Source organism: Mesoplodon bidens, assembly GCF_964165515.1.
Source record: "Mesoplodon bidens genome assembly, chromosome: 6".
Classification (NCBI taxonomy): domain Eukaryota; kingdom Metazoa; phylum Chordata; class Mammalia; order Artiodactyla; family Ziphiidae; genus Mesoplodon; species Mesoplodon bidens.
The window spans coordinates 39,478,127-39,504,024 of record NC_138162.1 but is presented as its reverse complement, the minus strand read 5'-3'; the positions used below and the strand labels follow the sequence as shown (position 1 = coordinate 39,504,024).

At 38.0% G+C, this 25,898-nt stretch overlaps 1 protein-coding gene across 5 annotated transcripts in view; it reads left to right on the top strand.

Annotated features, from left to right (window-relative positions):
- The first annotated feature begins 414 nt into the window (after positions 1-414).
- The window catches only part of ERCC6L2 (ERCC excision repair 6 like 2), a 146,727-nt gene continuing 121,243 nt past the window's right edge, over positions 415-25,898 (top strand). For 3 of the 5 annotated variants that reach the window (XM_081237688.1, XM_081237686.1, XM_081237684.1), the window contains exons 1-2: positions 415-623; positions 5,667-6,091. In XM_081237688.1, coding sequence (XP_081093814.1) covers positions 542-623; positions 5,667-6,091 — 507 coding nt within the window. In that variant the 5' untranslated portion in view covers positions 415-541. Of the gene's footprint in view, positions 624-3,707; positions 3,842-5,134; positions 5,445-5,666; positions 6,092-25,898 lie in introns of those variants that run through there. The other 2 variants (XM_081237685.1, XM_081237687.1) reach the window with 2 other exon arrangements.

Genomic DNA, 25,898 nt, shown 5'->3' with positions numbered 1-25,898 from the left:
CAACCGCCAAGAGCCGCAGCAGGCTACCAGGCGATATCAAACTTCGCGATACTTGCAACTATCGCGGATCTTTGTGTTACCGGTTTCCTAGAGGAAAGACGGCCAGAAGATCGCTCCGCCCATGTCAACCAAGATTTTGTTCTCGCGAGATCCCGAAAACAGCTCGGGAGCCAGTTATCGCGGGATTTTCCGAGTCAGGGCTGGAAGTTGTGGTGGGTCCCAGAGAGAGGCCTGTTACTGAGAGGGAGGTTAGGGGGTCGACCTTCCTGTTTGTTGTCCTCCCCCAGCGGCGGAGCCCCAGACGATTAGGTGAGCGCCGCCTTGCCAGCTTCCACAGCGCCCTCCGGCTCTGCCGCTGTCTCGAACGCCACCGGCCCTTCTCCCGGGACCCCGTCAGGCTCCACCTTTGCTCCCTCTCGTCCCGTGACGTCGGGCTTCGGGGGTCGGGGGGCGATGTACAGAGGGCGGCGGCAGGTGGAGTTGGCCGCCGTCCGCCCGCCAGCCTCCTCCTGGCGGTCCTCCGCCGCCTGTCAGGTGTTAAATGCAACCAGGCTGCCAGGCCCTTCCCCCTGGCCAGATGGATCTCTCTGTCCCGAAGCCCCGCGCGGAAACCGACAGCAAAGGTATAAGCTCCGAGCTCCCCTCTCTCCCCAGACAACTGTCTTTACTGCGTAGGGTTGGACCTGTTCCTGCCAGTTCCCTTGGGGTTGGGGTTTTACTCTGTGGCTCCTGTGAGTGACAGCTGGAGATTGTGAACCACCTCTAGGGCTGGGACAGTTCTTTGTGATTCAGAGTTGAGAACCTGCACTCTGAAGTCAGACTGCCCTGGGATCTAGTGCTGGCTCTGACAGTCATTTGCTGAGCAACTTTGGGTAGTTTCTTCGTCTGTAAAACTGAGATCTTTGCTGAGTGAGTTCTTGTGATTATTAAATGAGATGGTGTTAAAGCATTTATGTGACCCAGTGTCTGGCTCATAATAAACCCTAAGTACATGCTTGGTATTTTTATTCTCTGTTCTTGTATGCCTCAGTTCTTAGTGAATGGTAAATTTGTTATTAAGTAGGTGAATAAAGGCTGAGATATTTCATTCAGTTTATTACACAAAGAGCTTAATATATGATGTACTGAGTCAGGATCACCTTTAATGGGTCACCAAGAGAGGGTTTAAGGAGGGTATGGTTATCTGCCACAAGTCATGTGGGATGGCTTCTTGCCCCTAAATTAATAGCTTTCATTATTAATAGTGACATAACAAAAGCTACCAGATATTGAGTGCTTGTTCTGTGCCCAGAAATATGCTAATTGTTTATGTACATGTTTTCCTTTTTGGAAGATATTGATCTCATTAAATAGATGAGGGATTCAGAACTTAAGTTCAGAGACGTTTAAGTAACAAGCCTTAGCTCTGACGGCTAGGAATTGATGACACTATAACTCAGCGACCACAAATATAAATACCTATAGAAACCTGGCAGGTGAAATAAATGGATGAAGCTGCTGAGTGGAGATTATAGTAACTGGAATGCTCATACCTCATTTAAAAGGGGCAGGGCTACTCAGTTCCAAGGAATTGTTCATTCATGTGTGAACTGGTACAGCATTGTAGTTACAAGTTCAAATAGCTTGGTTCAAATCCAGGCTCTGCACTTTCTAGCTGTGTGACCATGGTTAACCTTTATCTGTTTCAACATTTGTAAAACGGAACTAATAATATTACTTACATGAAGGGTTGCTGTGAGGCTTAAATGAACTACTACATCTAAATTGCATGCCTGGCACACATAAGCCCTCAAAATGTTAGCTATATATAAATATTTGTTAATTTGACAAGTATTTGAGTTTCAAACATTGTCCTAGGTGCCCAGAATATGGCAGTGAACACAAGTCCCTGCTCTGGGGAGCTTATATTTAAGTTGAGATAAACAATAACAGACAGTTCATATTTTTCTCTGAAAATGGAATCAAGCAGGGTGGAGGAAGAGAGAGTGGCGGGGAGTGCTATGTTAAATTGAGTGGTCAGAGAAGATACCTCTGAGGAAATGCCATTTCAACAGAACCCTGAATGAAGTGAAAGAATCAGTCACTTTGGTATTTAGGAGGACCGTTGACGGAAGGAACAGAAATCTCAGGGGACTAAGGTGGGAGTATGCTTACCATGATTGAGGAATAGCAAGGAGGCCAGTTTGGAATGAAATCAGGAGAGAGGGAGGAAATGAAGTTAAAGAGGAACACAGGGACCAGATCAAAAGGAGCCTTACCCCTATTCAGTCCAAAAGGAAATCATCCTAATTTAAGCTATTTGTTCTGGAGTTTGAATACTGAGAGATAATCGCCCTGCTCAAACTTAACGGAATCTATTAATATTTAGTTCTAGAAATTACCCAAACTCAGGAACCAAATAGACTTCTGTAAGTTGTGTGAAGCCCATGAGGATTTTGCACATGCTGTATGTGCCCTCTGACTGACATTCTCTTCTTAGATCTCCTTACTTTTTTCATTTTATTTTATTTTATTTTATTTATTTATTTTTTGCGGTACGCGGGCCGCTCACTGCCGTGGCCTCTCCCGTTGTGGAGCACAGGCTCCGGACATGCAGGCCCAGCGGCCATGGCTCACGGGCCCAGCCGCTCCACGGCATGTGGGATCTTCCCGGACCGGGGCACGAACCCGCGTCCCCTGCATTGGCAGGCGGACCCTCAACCACTACGCCAGTAGGGAAGCCCCTAGATCTCCTTACTTTTTAAACTGTTTCCTCAGTACCTGTTTCTTACAGCACTCTGTTCTGCCAAAGCACTTAAAGCAATTTCATGTGTGTGAACTTCTGAGTATTTGTCTCTCTCATTAGATGTCAAGGTTCTATGAGATCAAGGATGTGTTTTTGTTAATAAATTCAGCTCATTTATTGAGTGCCTACTGTGTGCTGGTCCTGGGGATAAAATTTTGAAGAATACAGACATTTTCTTGGAAAAGATATTATTCTCTAGTGAGAGAGGCAGATTAAAAAAAGTGAACGTGATAATTAAACATTGTGATATGTGCTATAGAGGCAATAAAATAGTACAGAATAGTGGGGTTCCGTACTTTAAATAAGGTGGTCTGAGATAAAATCTCTGAGGCGATGACATAAAAACACCTGAGAAAAGACCTGCTTAATATGCTTGAGTCAAGGGAAAAATTGATAGATTAAGTTGGAGAGGTAAATAGAGGAAGATCATACAGGGTCTTATAGGCCATAGTAAGGAGCTTGGACTTTATTCTTTGTGCAGTGGGTCATTATTAAAAGATATTAAATTAAAGATTTACTAATAATTTATATTCTTAAATAGTCACTATTGCTGCTATGTGGAAAATGGATTGTAGAGGGAAGTAGTGTCAGCAGAGAGAATGGAGAATAGAGAATGGAGTCTGTAGCAGTAACTTAGGAGAAAGCCAAAGTTTGGCAAATTACAGTCAAGGCCGAATTCAGCCTGACACTTGTTTTTTTGTAGATAATGTTTTACTGGAGCACAGCCATACCCATTTGTTTATGTGTCTGTGGCTACTTTTGTGTTACAAGGGCAAGAGCCAGTATAGCCTGCAAGATGTAAAATAACAAGTAGCTAAAATCTGACTCTACAGAAAAAGTTTACCAACAGTTGTTTTAAAGTGATGGTGGCATGGAGGAAAGTGATACTTTTTTTTTTTCTTTTTTAGGGAGAGCCAGCAGGACATTCTGATGGAGAGGATGTAGGGACTAATATAAAAAGAGGAATAAAGACTGACTAAAAGTTTTCTACCTTGAAAAGTTGGTTAGACAATGATGGCCTTTTAATGAGATTTGGAAAGACTAGTTCTAAGCAAGGTTTAATCACTATTATTTTTGACATTGGTTTTCTTCATTTTAACTGTGTGGTACAGTTCTAGCAAATAATTGGTGTTAAATCATATATGTTGAAAAATAAATTAATGAATTAAGTCTTTAAAAATTAGAAGGCATTTGCTGGATAGGTAGACAAAGCATGTGAAACAAATAATGTATTAAGAATTGTTGCAAGGCTTAATGTAGGTTTTAAGGCTCAAACAGTACTGTTATGAAAATAGGGCCCATCAACCTATTTTTTATCCCTGTATAGTGAATAAAGGTGTTTTTTTTTTTTGTTTTTTTTTTTTTTTCCGGTTCGCGGGCCCCTCACTGCCGCGGCCTCTCCCGTTGCGGAGCACAGTCTCCGGACGCGCAGGCTCAGCGGCCATGGCTCACGGGCCCAGCCGCTCCGCGGCATGTGGGATCCTCCCAGACCGGGGCACGAACCCGCGTCCCCTGCATCGGCAGGCGGACTCCCAACCACTGCGCCGCCAGGGAAGCCTGAATAAAGATTTTATTTTCACATTAAAACTCTTGTCTTTTAGAATAATGTAACAATTCTCAAACAGTTTGGATGCAAAGATTAGAGTGGGAGAACAGATTTTTTTGCTGATTGTTTTATAAAAACAACCTTATCAAAATTAGAATAATGGTTTTACTTTTGAGGAACAACTGATGAGGAATAGTATAATGAGCTCTTCTTGCTGAAGAGAATATAGATGTACTAGTTATAATCATGAATGTTATAAAAGCCTAATTCAGCATCATTAGGAAGTCCCTGGGAAACTGCCAATGATATATGATCTCAATGAGAAATATGTGAGAAAAATAATTCCTAGTATCCTTACAATTGTAGCCATACAATTCCTCTGGGATTCTTGATATAAGAAATTCCATTTGGGAAATTATTTTTACTTAATTTCCTCTATTTGGTACCTTTTAATTGTACCAACAGTATACTCTGTAGGGGCCCTCTTCCTCATTCACAGTGCTATATTTTCTGAATAGAAAATAAAAAGCTCTACGGTTAAGCACAGAATAAATTTGTACATAGAGACAAGTCAGACTCTTCAAAGAATAATAGAATCTTAGCAGAAAGAGATCTTAGAATTCATCTCTTTTTTAAGAACCTTGGCTCTTCAAAACCTAGAAGGGATAAAAAGCTGTAACAAAGCTGGTACATATCACTCTAGTTGAGTTGGAGATTCCCTTGATTAGTTGTATACAGATTCAAGCAACATTTTAGAAGCAGCAATATTGACAGTGAGAAGAAACAGCTGTCTTCAGAGAAAGGAGATGGAGTAACTAAAAAAGCAGACAGAAGAATCACAAAAATATTGCTCTTCAGAGGATTTTAGCTTACCTGTTACCAGGTCCTATTCAGTGTTACTCTAACATATCATGAACGTTATACCTAATGTTCATGAGTCATCATGAATATTTAAATAAGTGGTTCTCAATCCTGGCTGTGCATCAGAGTCACCTTTTGAATTCAGCAGTAACAACCAAACACAATAATAAAACCAAATGCCCATGGCCCATATCCACTGAATCAGAATCAACAGACGAAGCATATATGGGGAGATTATGACACACAGCCAAGGTGAGAAAAACTGGAAATAAATTATGTACCCTTTATTATGATAATATACTTGAGGAAAATATACTTTAGGAAAATATTTGTACATGTTATAAGTATAATTTATCTTGTTTCAGACTTTGGAAAGGGTATGTGAGGAACACTTTTTTCTCATAGCAGTGGATAAATGAGGTATTACTTTATAAGTTAGATTTGTCAAGTTTATTTTCTCTTTTATTATTATAGATATATGGCATCCAGGAGAAAGATGTCTCGCCCCTTCTCCAGATAATGAAAAACTTTGTGAAGCAAGCATAAAATCTATCACAGTGGATGAAAATGGGAAGTCATTTGCAGTCATCTTATATTCAGATTTTCAAGAAAGGAAAGTACCTCTTAAAAGACTTCAAGAAGTGAAATCTGTTAAAGATTGCTCCAGGAATTTTATATTTGATGATGAAGATTTGGAAAAACCTTATTTCCCAGACAGAAAATTTCCATCATCTGCTGTTGCTTTTCAATTATCTGAAAATGGAGACTCTATTCCTTATACTATTAATAGGTATTTGAGAGACTACCAAAGGGAAGGAGCCCTGTTTCTCTATGAACACTTCATCCAAGGAAGAGGGTGTATTCTTGGTGATGACATGGGACTTGGAAAAACAGTACAGGTATTTATTTTAATTACTTTATAATTAAAATTCAATAAAGTCATACATATTATATCATATATATTACATACATGAATGGATACCATATGGAAATTTCTGTTTGTATCCCAGATCTTATAATTGTTTCGTGTGTGTGTGTGTGTGTGTGTGTGTTTGTCTCACACAGTACTTAAGGATGGTGTTTAGTCATTATTTTATCCTCAATATTTATTTAGTACCTATGAAATACATTATTTAAAATGATGTTATAGTATAACTTGACTTGTTTTTACCTTTGGTAATACTAGTACTAAGATATCAATTATATTTAGAGTAATTTAACTTTCTTAGTAATACCTTATGGAAGGAAAGCATTCTGACATTTGTTAAGCTACATAGCATGGTTAAATTGACTTCTGCAGGCCTTTTGTGCATATTGTTGGAGTTTATCATAGCATAAATTTCTTAGTCTGGGATCTCTGGGCCACTAGGAGTTCTATTGGTGGACTTAAGAGAGGCCTCCTGTTTCTCTAAAATGTGTGCCAGAATTTGTATATGTATATACTTTTCTGCAGGTAGGCTCTATGTTAGTTATCTATTGCTATATAACATTATTCCAAAATGTAGCAGCTTAAAACAATACACATTTATCATATTAAAGTTTCTGTGAGTCAGGAATCTGGGTACCATTTAGCTGGGTCTTCTGGCTCTGCCTCTCATAAGGCTGCAGTTATTTCAAGGTTGGACTAGGGAAGATTCACTTCCTAGCTTGTGTGGTTGTTGCAGGATTCACTTCCTTGTGGGTTCTTAGACTGAGGCCTGTGTTTCTCGTGAGCTATTGGCAAAGCCCTTCCTTGGTTCCTTACCACACGGGCCTCTTCATGGTGCTTCTCACAGTGTGGAAGCATGCTTCAACAGGGAGAACAAGTGATTGGGCAAGAGAGAGCACTAGTGAGTCAGAAGTCATGGTCTTTTGTAACCTAATCACAGAAGAGACAGCCTTCATTTTTGCCATATTCACATCATTAGAAGCAGGTTGTGAGGTTCAGCCCGTACTGGGCTGAAGGGGGGACATTAAATAAAGTCATGGATACCAAGAAGTGGGGATTATTGGGAGCCTTGTCAGAAGCTGTGTACCACAAAGGTTTATAATCCAAGAAGATTAGAGTTCTGAACCTAGTCTTTATACTAAGCAATCACTCTGGATTTTCAGGAGTGTTTGTCTAGTGTGATTAAGTCCTTCTGTGTTTCCATCTTTACAATTGAATTTAAGCTACTTTATTCTTCATGACACCTCCATTGTTAGTGGAGTTCAAAGGTAAGCGAAAAATTAAGTTTAACATTTGAAAATAGCCAAATAATAGCTAGGTATAAAGCTCTGGTGTAAAAAGCTAGGGTAAAATTAAGTCCCTCAGTAATCATAGTGTGTTTCTATTAGCCATAATCTGTTTTCCTTTAATCTCAGACAATGCACATAGTTCTAGGCTTGCACATTGAAGGTGTTAAATAATTGCTTGTGGAATAAACGAATTTACTTTCTCAGGAGAACAGGTTCCAAGAATAAAGATAGGAGCCTTTTGGAAACTACCATCTGTGACCAAGATATGCAGATGAATATTAAAGGAAAATAAATAATAAAGCCCTTCTGTGACTGTCTTTACATATACTTTTACTGTTTCTGCCCATGCTAGAATGTTCTTTCCCACATGTCTTTGACTAGTCAATGCCTGTTCACCTTCAAAATCAGAAACATGAGGGTGCTACAAAAAGTGACCTGCAATTTGGGAAACCCCACCCTAAACCTACTAAATACAATTCAAATTCTTCTGCACATTTTAGGCCCATATTAAACTTTCATCTTGGAAGCTCATGTCACAAAGAAATCCCCTTTATTTTACATTTTATAAGACTATTTTAAAAGTGACTTTACTGCACAATTTTATATTATCTGACACACTGAAATCATTGGAAGGCTTTGAGTTGTATTATATGCTATGACAGTGCTGCTATGAATATCTTTGAGGGCTCACCTTCTCAAGATTAGGAAATAGTGTTTGCACTAATTCTGATGCATAGCTGGATTTATCTGATCCTTGGGGACCTAGTTCTCTGGTTATTATTCTTGTAACTCAGAAAATAATTTCTACATAAATAGGCGGTTTGGGGGTTCCATTTAAGATAGAGCTTCTGTAGATAGGATGACTAACCCAGTTGAAGAAATGTGAACAATAGTTAATGAGTTCACTAGAATTTAAAATGTAGTAGAATTAGGTGAAAATGTTCTCTGACAATAGACCATTGGCAATTACTCTTTGAACTGTAGTAGTAACTTCTTCATTTCTTTTTCCTTTTTTCTGATCTCATCCCTTAAGTTTTCCCCTTCATACATTCTAACTTGGCCGTAGTATGAAATTGAGCTCTTCTTTTTAAAAATGCTTGTTTTACATACCAAAAGAGTTTGCTTCCCTCATTCCAAATTGAAAAGTGGGTAAATTTAATATTTTACATTCTTCAAGGGATGAGGATTTAAAAATATCCATTTGATCTACTGACTTGGAAATCATTGAAATCTTTGAGTAAGAGCCATTTTGCTGGAGTATTGGGGGCACAAGCCAGAATGGAGTAGGTGAAGACATGGACACCAGAAGTGTGCTCATCTCTTTATACGACGTAGTCTAAGTAGCTGAAGGAGGATGGGATTTCTTTTTTGTTTGTTTTGAACCATTTGGGGATAGGGGGAACTTGAGTATGTTTAAAGTGAATTGGAAGGATCTGACTGAGAGGGAATACTTGCATATACAACATACATAAATATATACATGCATATGCTTCATATGTGCATGTTGATGAACATACAGACATACATAAATATGCAAAAAATGGAATCCCTACTACCTTACAAACTGATTTTTCCTCAACATCTTGTTATGAAGCTTTTCAAACACATAGAAGAGCTGGAACAATTGTACAATGAATACCCACGTACCTACCACCTAGATTCTGTTAACATTTCATTATATATGGCTTATTCACATATCCATCCATCCCACCATCTTTTGTTGAGTTTTAAAGTGGCATACATTAGTATGTTTTATCCCCAAACACTTGAACATGCATATCATTACCAAGGTTCAATATTTAATTATAATTATTATTTTTTTCATTTTGAAGTAAGATTTACAATGAAATGCAGAAATCTTAAATGTACCCACAATTCTATGAGATTTGACAAATACATGTCTCTGTGTAATCTGGCTAAACTGTGTAAGCTCTTTCAGGATATAGAGCATTATCACTCCAGAAGATGTCTTCACGTTCCTTCCTGCCACCCCCAAGAGACATCATTGTTTTGCTTTTTTATATCATAGATTAGTTTTGCCTTTTAATATAAATGGGGTCATACAGATGTATTCTTTTTTTTTTTTTTTTTTTTTTGTGGTACGTGGGCCTCTCACTGTTGTGGCCTCTCCCATTGTGGAGCCCAGGCTCAGCGGCCATGGCTCACGGGCCCAGCTGCTCCGTGGCATGTGGGATCCTCCCGGACCGGGGCACGAACCTGTGTCCCCTGCATCGGCAGGCGGACTCTCAACCGCTGTGCCACCAGGGAAGCCCCCAGATGTATTCTTATATAAGGCTTCTTTTACTTAGCATAATATTTTGTGATTCATTTTGTTATTGAGTGCATGGGTAGTTTGTTTCTTGTTACTGCTGAGTAGTATTGCTGAGTTGTATGGATGCTGCATTCTGTTTATCCATGCTCCTGCTGATGGACACCTGAGCTATTTCCATTTTTTAGCTGTTAGAAATAAAACTGTTAAGAACTTTCTTGAATAATCTCTTGCGTATCCCTTTCTCTTGGGTAAATAATTAGGAATGGAATTACTTGGTCATAAGGTGATGTGTGTTTAGTTTTGTATGAAACGGACACTTTGGAAACACTTTTCTTTCATTCCTATCAGCAGTGTATCAGAGTTATGGTTACTCAATAACCTCACAAAATTTGGTTTTGTCAGTCTTATTAAATTTTTGTTGGTTGTGTGTAAGTTTGTGTGTTGTTTATGTATTTGATTAAGGTATAATTGATATACAATAACTGTGTAAATTTATAGTGTACAATTCGATAAGTTTTACATATATTTGCACCCAAGAAATGATCACTGCAGTACCACAATCAATATATCACTCCAGGGCTTCCCTGGTGGCGCAGTGTTTGAGAGTCCGCCTGCCGATGCAGGGGACACGGGTTCGTGCCCCAGTCCGGGAAGATCCCACATGCCACGGAGCGGCTGAGCCTGTGCGTCCGGAGCCTGTGCTCCGCAATGGGAGAGGCCACAACAGTGAGAGGCCCACGTACCGAAAAAAAAAAAAATAATGTATCACTCCAAAAGTTTCCTCATGTCTATTTGTGCCCATGATTTTTTCAACACCAATAATTCTATCACCACTATTTTCACTTTTAATTTTTAATTGGACTAAGAAGTTAAATTGGGAAAGAATGCAAAATCGTAGATTTTTATGAAAATTTCTTAGTGTTTTACAGAAATCTCACACCTAATTCAAAGGTAATTTGAAAATGACTATATATTTACATGATATTTAAACAGCTAATGTAACTATAATAAACAATTTCAGCTGGAATATACAGGTTTGGGAAACTGACCTTTGATAATCAAACAGCTCAAATGATAGGAATGGAGTTGAATGGGAATTTACTATAAGGCTGTGTTTCTCAAAAGTGTGATTTCTGGACCAACAGCATCAGCATTACCTGGAATTTGTTAGAATTGTAAATTCTTGGGTCTTGTCCCAGACATACTGAATCAGAAACTCAGGGGGTGGGGCCCAGCAATCTGTGTTTTAACAAACCCTCTAGGCAATCTGAGGTCCACTAAAGTTTAAAAACCTTTGCTCAGACTATACCTTTTTCAGAGGTTATGGGAAAACTTGTTAATCTGGTGAGTTGGTTCAGTGAAGGTTGATTAAGAGAGTGTTTAGTCTATGTGAATATTTATACATAAGATGACCATTTCATTTTTAAAATAAAATTGTAGAAACAAATAATATTAGAGATAATCTTGTTCAGCTTCTTTAAATGAAGAAACTGAGGCACAGGAGTACTAAATGGCTTCCCTCTAAGGACACATACAGGAAGTAACTTTTTTTTTTTTTTCCTTGCGGTACGCGGGCCTCTCACTGTTGTGGCCTCTCCCGTTGCGGAGCACAGGCTCCGGACGCGCAGGCTCAGTGGCCATGGCTCACAGGCCCAGCCGCTCCACGGCACATGGGATCCTCCCGGACCGGGGCACAAACCCGCATCCCCTGCACCGGCAGGCGGACTCTCCACCATTGCGCCACCAGGGAAGCCGCGGAAGTAACCATTTTAATTTCCATTCTAGTACTTTTTTTCCCTTCTATCTCTTCCCTTTGCTGCCTCCATCTTGCAACCTTTTGTTCAGCTTTTAATTAACTGTATTCATTCATTCAATTAGTTGACATTTATTAAGCACTTAGCGTGGTCCAGGCCCTGTGATAGGCACTGAAGAGCCTAATATAGATGTGCATGATCACTACCCTTACAGAGGTCACAAATGATGATGAAAAGAAATGTAGTTAAGGGGCCATCACCCAGTCTGATATTCCAGTGGAATTAAGTGGAGAAGCAAGCCTGCCTGGGGGTGTCAAGGAAGGTTTCCCAGGAAGTTGGTATTTTCATCCTTTGCTTTTTTTGTTGGGTTTGCTTTTGAAAGTTCACCAAAATTTAAAACTAATTTGAGTGATATCAGTTAGGACGTTGAGGGTTTTTTTGTTTCTTTTTTTCACTGATGGCATAGTTCTAGTACAGTGTTTGAAAGGTTTATCATAAAAACTCATTCATTGAATCAAAGTGATTTTGAAAATCTTAATTTGGTAATTAGCTTTCATAGGCACAAAGTCTTAAAACACTATTATTAAATAAGTACATATGTGTTTTACATGTTTATTTCCCCATCTGCTATGTAAAGAAGATGGTATTAGTACTTTTTGAGCAGCAGAGGAGAGATAAAATTTTGCAAACTGTAAAGATTTTCTTTGAATCTTTGTTTTTATATTATTTGATATTATAAAAAATGTCATTACTATACATTTAAAAAATATAGGTATAGTGAACCTGAATCCTGAGAGAAATGGTGGGATTGCTGATAATTACAGCTTTCTTAGGTTATTGTCAATACTATTTCTTGGATAATATGATCTTTAGTTGATTCAAAAGGTATACTAATATTTAAAATTTCTTTAGATCACAAGTCATGTTGTTCACTCAGGAATATAGTAATAAAGAAAATAATCATATTGTCTTTATTTTCATTCATGGAGAAAATGCCATGACATCCAATGTGAAAGGTGAATTAACCTCCAGAGGCACAAAGCCTTTAAAGCAGAAACAAAAATGTCTTAGCATTTTGAAGATAAATTGCTTTTCTTGTTTTGGCATGTACTTCAGGTTTTAGAAGTAGAACTTTGTAAAGATAAATGTGCTAGGTCCCCTTTTAAAACAGCACTTTGTTGTTTCTGTTGTTTAAAGCAAGCAAAAGTCATCATACTTTTTGAAGTATGATTCCAAAGTACTTGCTTACCTTTTTATCTCCCAGGGAGATGAAAAATAAGGAAAGTAGGTTTTTTTTTTTTTAATCCTATAAGAAATAAACAATTTTTGCTCTGCCTTCTGTTGATCTAAGAGGAGGTTTGTTGCGTTATTTGCCTGTCTCTGACTTATGCTATATATCACGAGCTGACTGTGTATGAGAAAAGATGGCCTATAAAAATGTTTGCCTGACAGTTTCAAAGGAACGCCTGTAAAAACAAAGCTTTCCCAGAGTGATATATCATTTCTGAAATGCAGTTTTTGGCCTTTTACTGTTCTATAGGTGGCTGATTAAATAGTTTTTTGTTCTTTTCATCTTTAATCATAATTTTAGAACTACTGTATTCCACATTAAAGCATGTTCTGTTTTTTTTTTTTAGATTAGTTTTGTAAACCTGCATTGTAAATATGTTGTTCTCCTTCTGTGAATTAAGATTTTGATAGACCTCTCCTGTGCTAGTATGAGTGACAGAGATGGCTAGATCTACACCAAAATTATGTATTCCCTTTGCCTTCTTGGAGTTGTGGCCAAATGACAAAGAATACGTTTCCCAGTTCCCCTTTCATGTCTTGGGCTTGTCAACAGAGATGAGGGTGGAAGTGATGAGTGCTATTTACAGTCTGGGTACATAAAATCCACCTGTGCTATTCTTTGCATTCTCTCTCTCTCTCTGTCTGCCTTCTGGATGTTGACACATTACTGCTAGCATTACCCCAATATAATGAGCTAAAAAGTTTGTCAGTGGTTTTAAGTTAGCCTTTCTAGTTAGTGTGTATTCTCAACTAAATTCACATTTATTTTCATTTCAACTTACATTTTAGGGGGTGGGTGAATAATCTGTTAAGAGGTAGTGTAGACTATTTTAAAGGGATGCAAAATTTTTCTTTAAAATCATTAATGTATATAGTGAATTAAGTAAAGCTAATCCATAATTAGAGCTTACAAATTTAATCATCTTTTATGGAACTTCTTCTAAAGATGAGATTTTGCAGTAAAATAGACATTTTATGTATCTTTGTTTCATGGAATTTGATAAGTTAGAGCTAAGATTGTATATAAGATAGATGAACACATTGAATTATGAATTATCATAATTAGGACTATATAAGCATACCTCAGAGATATTGTGGGTTCAGTTCCAGACCATTGCAGTAAAGTGATATCATAATAAAGCAAGTCACACGAATTTTTTGGTTTGCTAGTGCACATAAAAGTTATATTTACACTATGCTGTAGTCTATTAAGCATGCAATAGTGTTATGTCTAAAAAAACAATGTACATACCTTAATTAAAAAAATACTCTGCCACTGCTTTATCAACTAAGTTTATGTAGTATTCTAAATCCTTTGTTGTCATTTCAACAGTCTTCATAGCACCTTCACCAGGAGTAGATTCCATCTCAAGAAACCACTTTCTTTGCTTATGAATAAGAAGCAACTCCTCATCCCTATAGTTTTCTCATAATATGGCAGCAGTTCAGTCACATCTTCAACCTATAATTCTAGTTCTCTTGCTATTTCCACCACATCTGTGGATACTTCCTCCTCTGAAGTCTTGAACCTTACAAAAGTCATCCATGAGGGTTGGAATCAACTTCTGAATTCCTGTTAATGTTGATATTTTGACCTCTTTACATGAATCATGAATGTTCTTAATGACATCCAGAATGGTGAATCCTTTCCAGAAGGTTTTCAATTTACTTTGCCCAGATCCATCAGAGGAATCACTATCTATGACAGTTATAGCCTTATGTAGTATATATTTTAAATAGTAAGACTTGAAAATTTAAATGACTTCTGATCTATGAGCTGCAGAATGGATGTTGTGATAGTAGACATGAAAACAGCACTAATTTTATTGTACATCTCCATTAGAGCTGTTGGGTTAACAAGTACATTGTCAATGAGCAGTAATATTTTGAAAGGAATCTTTTTTTTCTGAGTGGTAGGTCTCAACAGTGGGCTTAAAATATTTAGTCAACTATGTTGTGAACAGATGTGCTGTCATCCAGGCTTTGTTATTCTATTTATAGAGCATAGGTAGAGTAGATTTAGCATCATTTTAAAGGGCCCTAGCGTTTTCAGAATGGTAAATGAGCATTGGCTTCAACTTAAGTTACCAGCTGCATTAGCCCTTAAGAGAGTCAGCCTGTCCTTTGAAGTTTTGAAGCCAGGCATTAACTTCTCCTCTCTAGGTATGAAAGTCCTAGATGGCATCTTCTTACAATATAAAGCTGTTTTGTCTACATTAAAAATCTGTTGTTCAGTGTAGCCACCAACATTAATTAGTTACCTAGATCTGGGTAACTTGCTGCTTCACCTTGCACTTCTACGTTATGGAGATGGCTTCTTTCCTTAAACCTCATGAATCAACTCTGCTAGCTTCAAACTCTTATTCTGCAGCCTCTTCACTTCTCTCAGCCTTTGTAGAGTTGAAGAGAGTTAGGGCCTTGCTCTAGATTAGGCTTTGGCTTAAGGGAGTTATTGTGGCTTGTTTGATCTTCTGTCCAGATCACTAAAACTTTCTTCATATCAGCAATAAGGCTGTTTCACTTTCTTATCATTCATGTGTTCACTGGAGTAGCATTTTTTTTTTTTTTTTCGGTATGCGGGCCTCTCACTGTTGTGGCCTCTCCCGTTGCGGAGCACAGGCTCCAGATGCGCAGGCTCAGCGGCTGTGGCTCACGGGCCTAGCCGCTCCGCGGCATGTGGGATCTTCCCGGACCGGGGCACGAACCCATGTCCCCTGCATCAGCAGGCGGATTCTCAACCACTGCGCCACCAGGGAAGCCCTGGAGTAGCACTTTTCATTTCCTTCAAGAACTTTTCTTGTGCATTCATAATGTGGCTGTTCTGTGCAAGGTGCCTTGTTTTTGGCCTGTCTTGGCTTTTCACATGCATTCCTCACTAAGCTTAATCATTTCTGGCTTTTGATTTAAAGTGAGAGACGTGATTCTCTCTGTCACTTGAACACTTAGAGGTCACTGTAGGGTATTAATTGGCCTAATTTCAATATTGTGTCCCAGGGACTATAGAGTTGCAAGGAGAAAGAAGGAGAGAGGGGAACAGCTGGTTGGTGGAGCAGTTAGAATACACACAATATTTATTGATTAAGTTTGCTGCCATATGTGGGCACAGTTCATGGCACCCCAAAACAATTTGAATAACAACATCAAAGATCACTGATCACAGATCACCATAACAAATATAATAACAGTGAAAACGTTTCAAATATTGTGAGAATTACCAAAATGTGACACAGAGACATGAAGTGAGCAAATGTTGTTGGGAAAATGGCACTGATAGACTTGCTTGACACAGAGTTGCCACAAACAAAAAACACAATTATCTGTGAAGTGCAATAAAGTGAAGTGCAATAAGATGAGGTATGCCTGTAGTTTTCCTATAATGAAACAATCTGAGATGAGTGAAGAGGAAAGCAATGGATTAGGTCTTATACTGCCTCATTTAAACTGTTATATGGTAGCTAATAGGTATTTTTTTTTTTTGCCTTATCAGTAGCCTTTGAAGACCAGTTGCCTATAATTTAAAAGAATATATGTATCAGTGTGTGTGATGGTATGATTGCAAACAGTAAAATGTACACATCCTTAAGATGAATGAGTTTTGACAAATATATATATGTGTGTATATATATATTTGTAATCAGTACTGTAATCAAGGTATAGAACATTTCCCTCACCATAGAAAGTTTCCCCATGTTCTTTTACAGTTAATACCCCAGTTGCCTAAACTTTTTATTATACATTTTCTATGATTCTTTCTGTTTTAAGTTATATTCTAGGAAGTGTTGAGAACCCAAGGTGAATACTTACATCATCTATGAATTCACTAAATTCTAAACTTCAGTTACATATCTTTGAATACAAAGTATAAATAACTTTAAATTGACTAAAAAAATTATAAAGTGGAAATAGTGGGCATGTATCAAAGATCTTTTATCAGGTTATATTAAAAATATTCAGGAGGTGGGATCAAGATGCCAGAGTAACAGGATGTGGAGGTCGCCTCCCCTCCATAGACACATAAAAAAATATATCTACATGTGGAACAATTCTCATGGAAAACTAACTGGAAACTGGCAGAAGAACTCCTAACAAGCAAAGCTGCAAGAAAGATCACCACATAACCAGGTATGATGGAAAAAAATGGCATTGGATCAGGACCTGCATGCCTGGGAAGGATCTGAAAGAAAGAGAAGGTCCACATGGGCAGACCCTTTCCTCAGGAGTAAGCAGGTGGAAGCATAATCTGGGCATCCCAGTCCTGGCATCCTGTGTAGAGGAGACAGGCTCCATTGCCTGTGGAAAAAACCACTGGGACAGACAGAAGGGCTGGAGAAATCTAGACTCTATTCCAAGGAATGCGTGCATGCTGGCTTGCCAGCAGTCATGGCGGAGAAAGCCTTGCACTTATAGCTGCCACTTTGATGCACTTCCCCATCTGAACTGGGAGAATACCCCAGCCTTGTTCACTCCACACTGCAGCATGGCCAACCGAGCCCTGGGAAAAGACTCAATCTTGCTACACAGAGACAGACCAGGGGTCCTGGTGTGTGATCTAGGTGGGGTGGTGGCCATTGTCAGCACACGCATGAGGCAGCAGGCAGGACTGCTGCAGCCACTGTCAGGGCCTGCACAGGTCAGTGCCACAAGAACACACCGTGGCAAAGTGCTGAACCTCAAGCAGACAGGCCCTGGGAGAGGACTCGATCTAGCTATGCAGACAGCCTGGGAGGCCTGAGGTGTGATCTGGGAAGGACAGTGGTGGCTATTGTCAGTATGTTCAGGAGTATGCAGTGGTTCATCTCCCAGTGAGAACACCCTGCTTCTGCGCACTCCACACCACAGCTTAGTGCTAGATCTGGGACAGACAGGTCATGGGAGAAGACTGCCTCAGAGGCAGCCCAGATCTCTTGCAGCTGTACAGCCACCTGAGTTCCTGTAACCACAGTGCCCTGACCCCCAGCCCACACCACACCCCAGCCTTGCACTAAATGTGGGATGAACACAACAGAGAAAGGGATGTGAATTTGGGCTGCTTCTGAGCAGAGCTGCAGCTGCCTACACAGGCTATGCACAGGTAATCTGGAGTACATGAGCCTCACTTGCTTCAGCAATCACAACCTTTGGGGCAGAGCATGCAGTCAAGGACACTGGAGCTTGATTGAACCTGACCCTCAGGGCTTCTACTCCAACAACTGGGCAGCAAACCCCACCCCTGACAGAGTGGCAACAGCCACAGAGCAGAGAGGACATTACGCCTCACACCTTCATAAGCTTTAGATACTCTGACAAAACCAACCACACCCCCTTTCAGGAAGATAATGGCCAGCATGCCCTGAGGAAAGATGTGGCCGGCATCCATACCAAAGCCAGCCCTGGCATCAAAAACATTGGATGCACAGTCTACAGAGGGACACTCCCACATAAAAACATTCCTTCAGGACCACAGTAGACAACTGTTTCTCCTAACTTCATAGAGACAGAGAAAGTTAAGTAAAATGAAAAGGCAGAGGAACTACTCCCAATTAAAAAACAAGAGAAATCCCCTGAAAGAACAAATAATAAAACAGAGCTCATCAGTCTCCTAGGCCTTGAGTTCAAAAAGGTGGTAATAAGAATGGTAACTGAATTAAGAAAGATTATTGATAGAAATGCAGCTCACTGTAACAAGGAACGAGAAACTATAAAGATGAACCAACCAAAAACAGACAATTCAATTGCCAAGGTAAAAAACAATCTGGAAGCAATGAATAGCTGACTGAATGACACAGAAGAATGAATAAGTGATCTGAAAGCTAGTTAATGGAAATCACCCAAACAGAGCAGCAGACAGAAAGACAAATGAAAAAAAAAAAATGAAAGCAACATACGAGATCTATGGAAAAATATAAACATGCCAACCTATGCAAAATAAGGGTTCCAGAAGGAGAAGAGGGAAAGAAGGGGATAGTAAATGTATTTGAAGAAATTACGGCTGAAAACTTCCCAAACTTAAAGAAGGAAACAGATATCCATGTACAGGAAGCACAGAGGGTCCCAAGCAAGATGAACCCAAACAGACCCACACTAAGACATCATAATTAAAAGGGCAAAAGTTAAAGAGAAAAACAAAGAGTCAGTTTCAAGGGAACCCCCATAAAGTTATGTAGAAACTTTGCAAGCCAGAAAGGAGTGGCATGATATATTCCAATTCCTGGAAGGGAAAAACCTGCAACCTAGGATACTCTACTCAGCAAGATTATCATTTAGAATAGAAGGAGAGAGAAAGAATTGCTCAGACAAACATAAACTAAAGGAATTCAGCAATACTAAACCTACCCTAAAAGAAATATTGTAGGGTCTTCTCTAAATTGAAAAAAAGCAAGAATCTATAGGGAAGGGAAAATCTCATTAGGAAAGGCAAATATATAACAGGATTGAAGATCATATAAATAAGCCAGTACGTAGGTTAAAAACCAATTAAGAAATTATAAAAGTGATTATAACTACAATAAACAGTAAAAGGATAAGGATGAAGATGTAAAATAGGACATCAGAATCACAAAATGTGGGGGAGGGGAGTATAAAAACGTAGATCTTTAGAACGTGTTTGAATGTAAATATCAATTTAAAGCAATTAGATATAGTTATGGTTCAACATTCTTGAACTCCATGGTAACCACAAATTGAAAATGTATAATAGATTCATAGAAACCAAAATGAAAGGAACTCAAGCATACTACAAAGGAATTCATCAACCCACAAAAGGAGAAACAAAAAAGAAATGAAAAAAGAAGAACTATGAAAACAACTGGAAAACAAGTATTAAATTGGCAATAAGTACATACCTATAAATAATTACTTTGTCAATGGACTAAATGCTCTGATCAAAAGACACGGAGTAGCAGAATGAATTAAAAAAAACAAGAACCTCCAATATGCTGCCTACAACAGACCCACTGCAGAGCAGAAGAGACAGACACTGAAGGTGAGGGAATGGAAAGATATTTCATGCAAATGGAAGTGACAAGAAAGCAGGGGTAGCAATATTCATATCAGACAAAATAGGCTTTAAAACAGAGGCTATGAAGAAAGACAAAGAAGGGCATTGTATAATGATAAAGCAATCAATGCAAAAAGAGGATGTCACACTTGTTAACATATACACACCTAATATAGGAGCCCCTAAGTATATAAAACAAATACTAATAGACATAAAGGGAGAAATTGACAATAATAAAATAATAGGAGAATTTAACATCCCACTGACATCAATGGACAGATTATCCAGACAGAAAATCAGTAAGGCCACAGAAGTCATAAATGACACAGTAGACCAGTTGGATGTAATTGATATCTAAAGGACACTACATTCCAAAAAAAATCCCCCCAAAACCCCACAGTACACATTCTTTTCAAGGGTGCATGGAACATTCTCTAGGGTAGATCACATTTAAGTTCACAAAATAAGCCTCAACAAATTTAAGAGGATAGAAATTATTTCAAGCATTTTTCGTGACCACAGTGGTCTGAAACTAGAAATCAACCACAAAAAGAAAAACAGGAAAATAATGAAAATGTGGAGACTAAACAACATGCTACCAAAAAACCAATGGGTCAACGATGAAATCAGAAAATACCTTGAGATAAAAAAGATGAAAACACAACTTTATAAAATCTATTGGATGTGGCAAAAGCAGTTCTTAGAGGGAAATTCATCACAACACAGGCCTTCCTCAAGAAACACGAAAAATTTCAAACAACCTAACTTACCACCTAAAAGAATTAGAAAAAGAAGAACAAACAAAATCCAAAGTCTGCCGAAGGATGGAAATAATAAAAATCAGAGAGGAAATAAATAAAATAGCAATAAAGCACAATAGAAAAGGTTAATAAAACCAAGAGCTGGTTTTTTGAAAAAATAAACAAAATTGACAAGTCTCTAGCCAGGCTCACCAAGAAGAAAAGAGAGAGGCCCCAAATAAGCAAAATAAGAAATGAAAGAGGAGAAATAGCAACCCATGCTGCAGCAGTACAAAAAAATCATGAGAGAATACTATGAACAGTTATATGCCAACAAATCGGGCAACCTAGAAGAAATGGACAAATTTCTAGAAATAGCCTGCCAAAACTGAGTCCAGAAGAAACAGATAATCAGAACAGACTGATCACTAGAAGTGAAATAGAATCTATAATAATAAAAATAAATTCCCTGCAAACAAAAGTCCTGGATTGGATGGCTTCACTGGAGAATTCTACCAAATATGCAAGAAGAACTTATACTTACCCTTCTCAAACTATTTCAAAAATTGAAGAGGAGGGAACATTCCCAAATTCATTCTATGAAGCTACCATCACCCTGATACCAGAACCAAAGAGGCTACAAAAAGGAAAATTGTAGGCCAATATCTTTGATGAATATAGATGCAGAAATCCTCAACAAAACATTAGCAAACCAAATCCAACAATACATAAAAAGGATCATACACCATGATCGAGTTAGATTCATTCTGGAGTCACAAGGATGTTTCAACACATGTGAATCAATCAGTGTGATACACCACATTAACAAAAGGTAACAAAAACGACATGATCATCTCAATAGACAGAAAAAGCATTTGACAAAATTCAACATCCATTCATGATAAAGAAAAATCTCAATAAAATGGGTATAGAGGGAACATATCTCAACATAATAAATACAATTTGCAACAGACACACAGCCAAAGTAATACTCAACTGTGCAAAGCTGAAAGCCTTCCCTTTAAATTCAGGAACAAGACAAGGATGCCCACTCTCACCACTTCTATGCAACAGGGTACTTGAAGTTTTAGCCACAGCAGTCAGACCAGAAAACGAAATAAAAGATCCAAACGGGAAGGGAAGAGGTACTGTCACTATTTGCAGATGACATGATACTCTATATAGAGAACCCAAAATTCTCCACCCAAAAACTATTAGAACTAATAAATGAACTCAGGAAGGTAGCAGGATACAAGATTGATATACAGAAATCTGTTGTATTTCTTTACACTGATAATGAAATATCAGAAAAAGAAAGTAAAAAAAAAACCCCATTTAAAACTCACATTAAGAAAGAAAGAAAAAAAAACCCCCTAGGAATAAACTTAACCAAAGAGGTGAAAGACCAATATGCCAGGGGTCCCTAACCCCCGGGCCATGGACTGTTATTGAGCTTTAGCCTGTTAGGAAATGAGCTGCACAGCAGGAAGTGAGTGGTGGGTGAGTGAGCAAAGCTTCATCTGCTGCTCCCCATTGCTTGCATTACTGCCTGAACCATCGCTTGCATTAGTGCCTGAACCGTTCCTCCCCCCCTACCTGTGGAAAAATTGTCTTCCATGAAACCAGTCCCTGGTGCCAAAAAGGTTGGGGACCACTGCTATACGCTGAAAACTATAAAACATTGGTAAAGGATATCGAAGATGATTCAAAGGAATGGAAAACTATCTCATGCTCTTGGATTGGAAGAATTAATATTGTTAAAATGGCCATCCTTCCCAAAGCAATCTACAGATGTACTGCAATCCCTATCAAAATTCCTGTGACATTTTTCACAGAACTAGAACAAATAATCCTAAAATTTCTGTAGAACCGCAAAAGATCCAGAATTGCCAAGGGAATCCTGAGGAAAAAGAATAAAGCTGGAGGTATAACCCATCCGGACTGCAGACTATACTGCAAAGCTACAGAAATCAAAAGAGTGTGGTATTGGCACTAAAACAGACATATAGATCAATGGAACAGAATAGAGAGCCCAGAAATAAACCCATGCACCTGTGGTCAATTAATCTATGGCAAAGGAGGCAAGAATATACAATGGAGGAAAGAGTCTCTTCAGCAAGTGGTGTTGGGAAAGCTGGATAACTATGTGAAAACAATGAAATTAGAATATTCTCTCACACCATATACAAAAATAAACTCGAAGTAGTTTAACACCGAAGTACATGACCCCATAAAACTTGTAGAAGAGAACATAAGCAAAACATTCTCTGACATAAATCATAGCAATATTTTCTTAGGTCAGTCTCCCAGCAAAAAATAAAAGCAAAAATAAACAAATGGGACCTAATCAAACTTAAAAGCTTAACACAGCAAAGGGAACCATCAACAAAATTAAAAGACAACATACAGAATGGGAGAAAATATTTGCAAATCATGTGACCAAAAAGGGATTAAGATGCAAAATATACAAACATCTTGTACAACTCAATATCAAAAAAGCAAACAACCCAAGCAAAAAAATGGGCAGAATACCTAAATAGGCATTTTAACAAAGAAGACATACAGATGGCCAACAGGCACATGAAAAGATGCTCAACATTGCTAATTATTAGAAAAATGCAAATCAAAACTACAATGAGGTATTCCCTCACACTGGTTAGAATGGCTATCATCAAAAAGTCTACAAATAATAAATTTTGGAGAGGGTGCGGAGAAAAGAGAATCCTCCTTTACTTGGTGGGAATGTAAATCAGTGTAGTCACTATGCAAAACAGTATGGAGTTTCCTTAAAAAACTGAAAATAGAGCTACGGTATGATCCAGCAGTCCTACTCCTGGGCATATATCTAGAAAAGAAAACACTAATTCAAAAAGATACATGCATCCCAGTGTTCATAGCAGCACTATTTGCAATACCCAAGATATGGAAACAACCCAAGTGCCCATTAACACATGATTGGTTTAATAAGATGTGGTGTGTGTGTGTATACAGACACACACAATGGAATGTTACTCAACGCCCCCAAAAGAATGTAGTATTGCCATTTGCAGCAACATGGGTGGACCTAGAGATTATTATGCTTAGTGAAGTAAGTCAAAAAGAAAAGGACAAATACTAATGATGTTTATTCTTATGTTCCACTTCTGTGTGGAGCATAGAAAATTATGTGTATACACACACACACAAACAACAGAAAAAGACTCACAGACGTAGAAAACAAACTTATGGTTACCAAAGTGGAGTGGAAGTGAGGAGGGACAAATTAGGAATATGGATTAACAGATACAAACTACTATATATAAAATAGATAAGCAACAAGGATTTACTGTATAGCACAGGGAATTATATTCAATATCTTATAATAAGCTATAATGGAGTATAATCTGAAAAAAAGTAACTGAATCACTGTGCTGTACACCTGAAACTAAAAATATTGTAAATCAGCTATACTTAAGTAAAAAAAAAAAAAGTAATTGTCCAGTGCTTAAAACTCAGTCATTTGTGGAACATTCTTTATGCCTCCTTTAATCTCAGTTCTGTGTAGTACATCAATCAGTTTTTTCTCATCAATCTCTTGCTGAATTTTTCAGTAACTTTATTTTTGTTCAGTTTTTTTCTCAACAATGCTTCTTCAACTCTTCTCCATTACCTCCTCAGTTGCCCATGCTAACTCATGGATTTAAAACTGCTGGAGGATAGAAATAAGCCTTTCATCTAAACTTTTGCAGTGCCCAGGACAGTACCTGGCATGTAGTAGGTAATAAGTATATTAATATATTTTATTGAATGCATTAATTAATTTTAAGTTGAATTGAGTAATCATATCTTTCTGTGGTTATATATTTAATGATCCCTAACCTATGTGCCATGTTCTATGATATACATTTTCCATTAAACATATGTTAATTAGGCATTATTCACGCATTTTATTGATGAAAAAGTTGAAATTTATGGCGACATTATAGAAATTGCACAGGGTCACATAGGTAGTATAATGTTGGTTGGTCAGACTCCAAAGTCTTTGTCATAGCTCCTTCATTACACTGCCTTTTGTAATGTGGGTTCAGAATGTGGATTTTAAAGAATATTTTAAAACTCAGCAGAAGTTTTGACCATCCTTATTTATCATTATTTTACAATGTTTTAGATAACATAATTTACTGAAAATCTACTTTGTTTATTGTGATATGCAAGATTGTATTCAGGGCATAAAGCCTCCTTACCTCAGTGAAATGATGCTAACAAAAATAGCTCTTGTTTATTGAACCATTCTTATGTACTAGCTTGACATTTCACATATTTTTCCTCTTTTTCTCAAGAACTAAAATAATAGTGATTATATCACACATAAATGCATACTCATACTCATAAAACTGTAAGGTATAATTTTTTTATTGAGGTGAAATTCACATAACATAAATTAACCATTTCAATTTTTGCAATTCAGTGGCATTTAGTGCATTCACAGTGTTGTGCAACCCCCATCTCTCTCTGGTTTCACAACTTTTGCATCACCACAGAACAATACCCCATATGCATTAAGTAATAAGTTTTCTTTTCCCCTTCCTACCATCCCTTGCCAACCACTAATCTTCGGCATCTATAGATTTGCCTTTTCTGAATATTTCATATAAAGGAAATACAGTTGTGACTTCTTGTGTCTGGTGCTTTCATTTAGTGTAATGCTTGCAAGGCTCATCCAAGTTGTAGCATGTATCAGTACTTCATCCTTTTGATGGCTGAATAATATTCAATTGCATGTAAATACAGCAATTTTGTTTACCCATTTATCCTTTTATGGACATTTGGGTTGTTTCTACATTTTGGCTACTGTGTATAATGCAGTTATACACATTTGTGTATAAGTTTCTGTGTGGACATATGCTTTAATTTCCCTTGTATCTATACCTAGGAGTGGAATTAGTAGGTCATATGGTAATTCTATGTTTAATTTTTTGTGCAACTGCTAAACCATTTTCCACAATGGCTGCATCATATTATATTCCCACTAGCAATGTATGAGGTTTCATGTTTCTTCACATCCTTCTCAACACTGTTATTTTCTGTTTTCTTCATAGTAGCTATCCTAGTGCATGTGAAGTGGTACCTCACTGTGGTTTTGATTTGCATTTCTGTAATGATCAGTGGTGTTGAACAACTTTTCATGTGCTTTTTGGCCATTTTGTATATCTTCTTTGGAGAGCTGTGTATTCATGTTGCTATAGATAGAATGCATCTCCTGAAAATTCATTTGTTGAAACTCTAATCCCCAATGTGATGGTGTTTGGAGATGGGGCCTCTGGAAGGTAATTAGGTCATGAGTGTGAAACCCTCATGATGGTGTTAGTGGCTTTGTAAGAAGAGATACTACCCCCTTTGCTATCATTTCTTTTTCATTTATTCCTGATCTGATCTTTATGATTTCCTTCCTTCTGCTAACTTTGTTTTTTTTTTGGT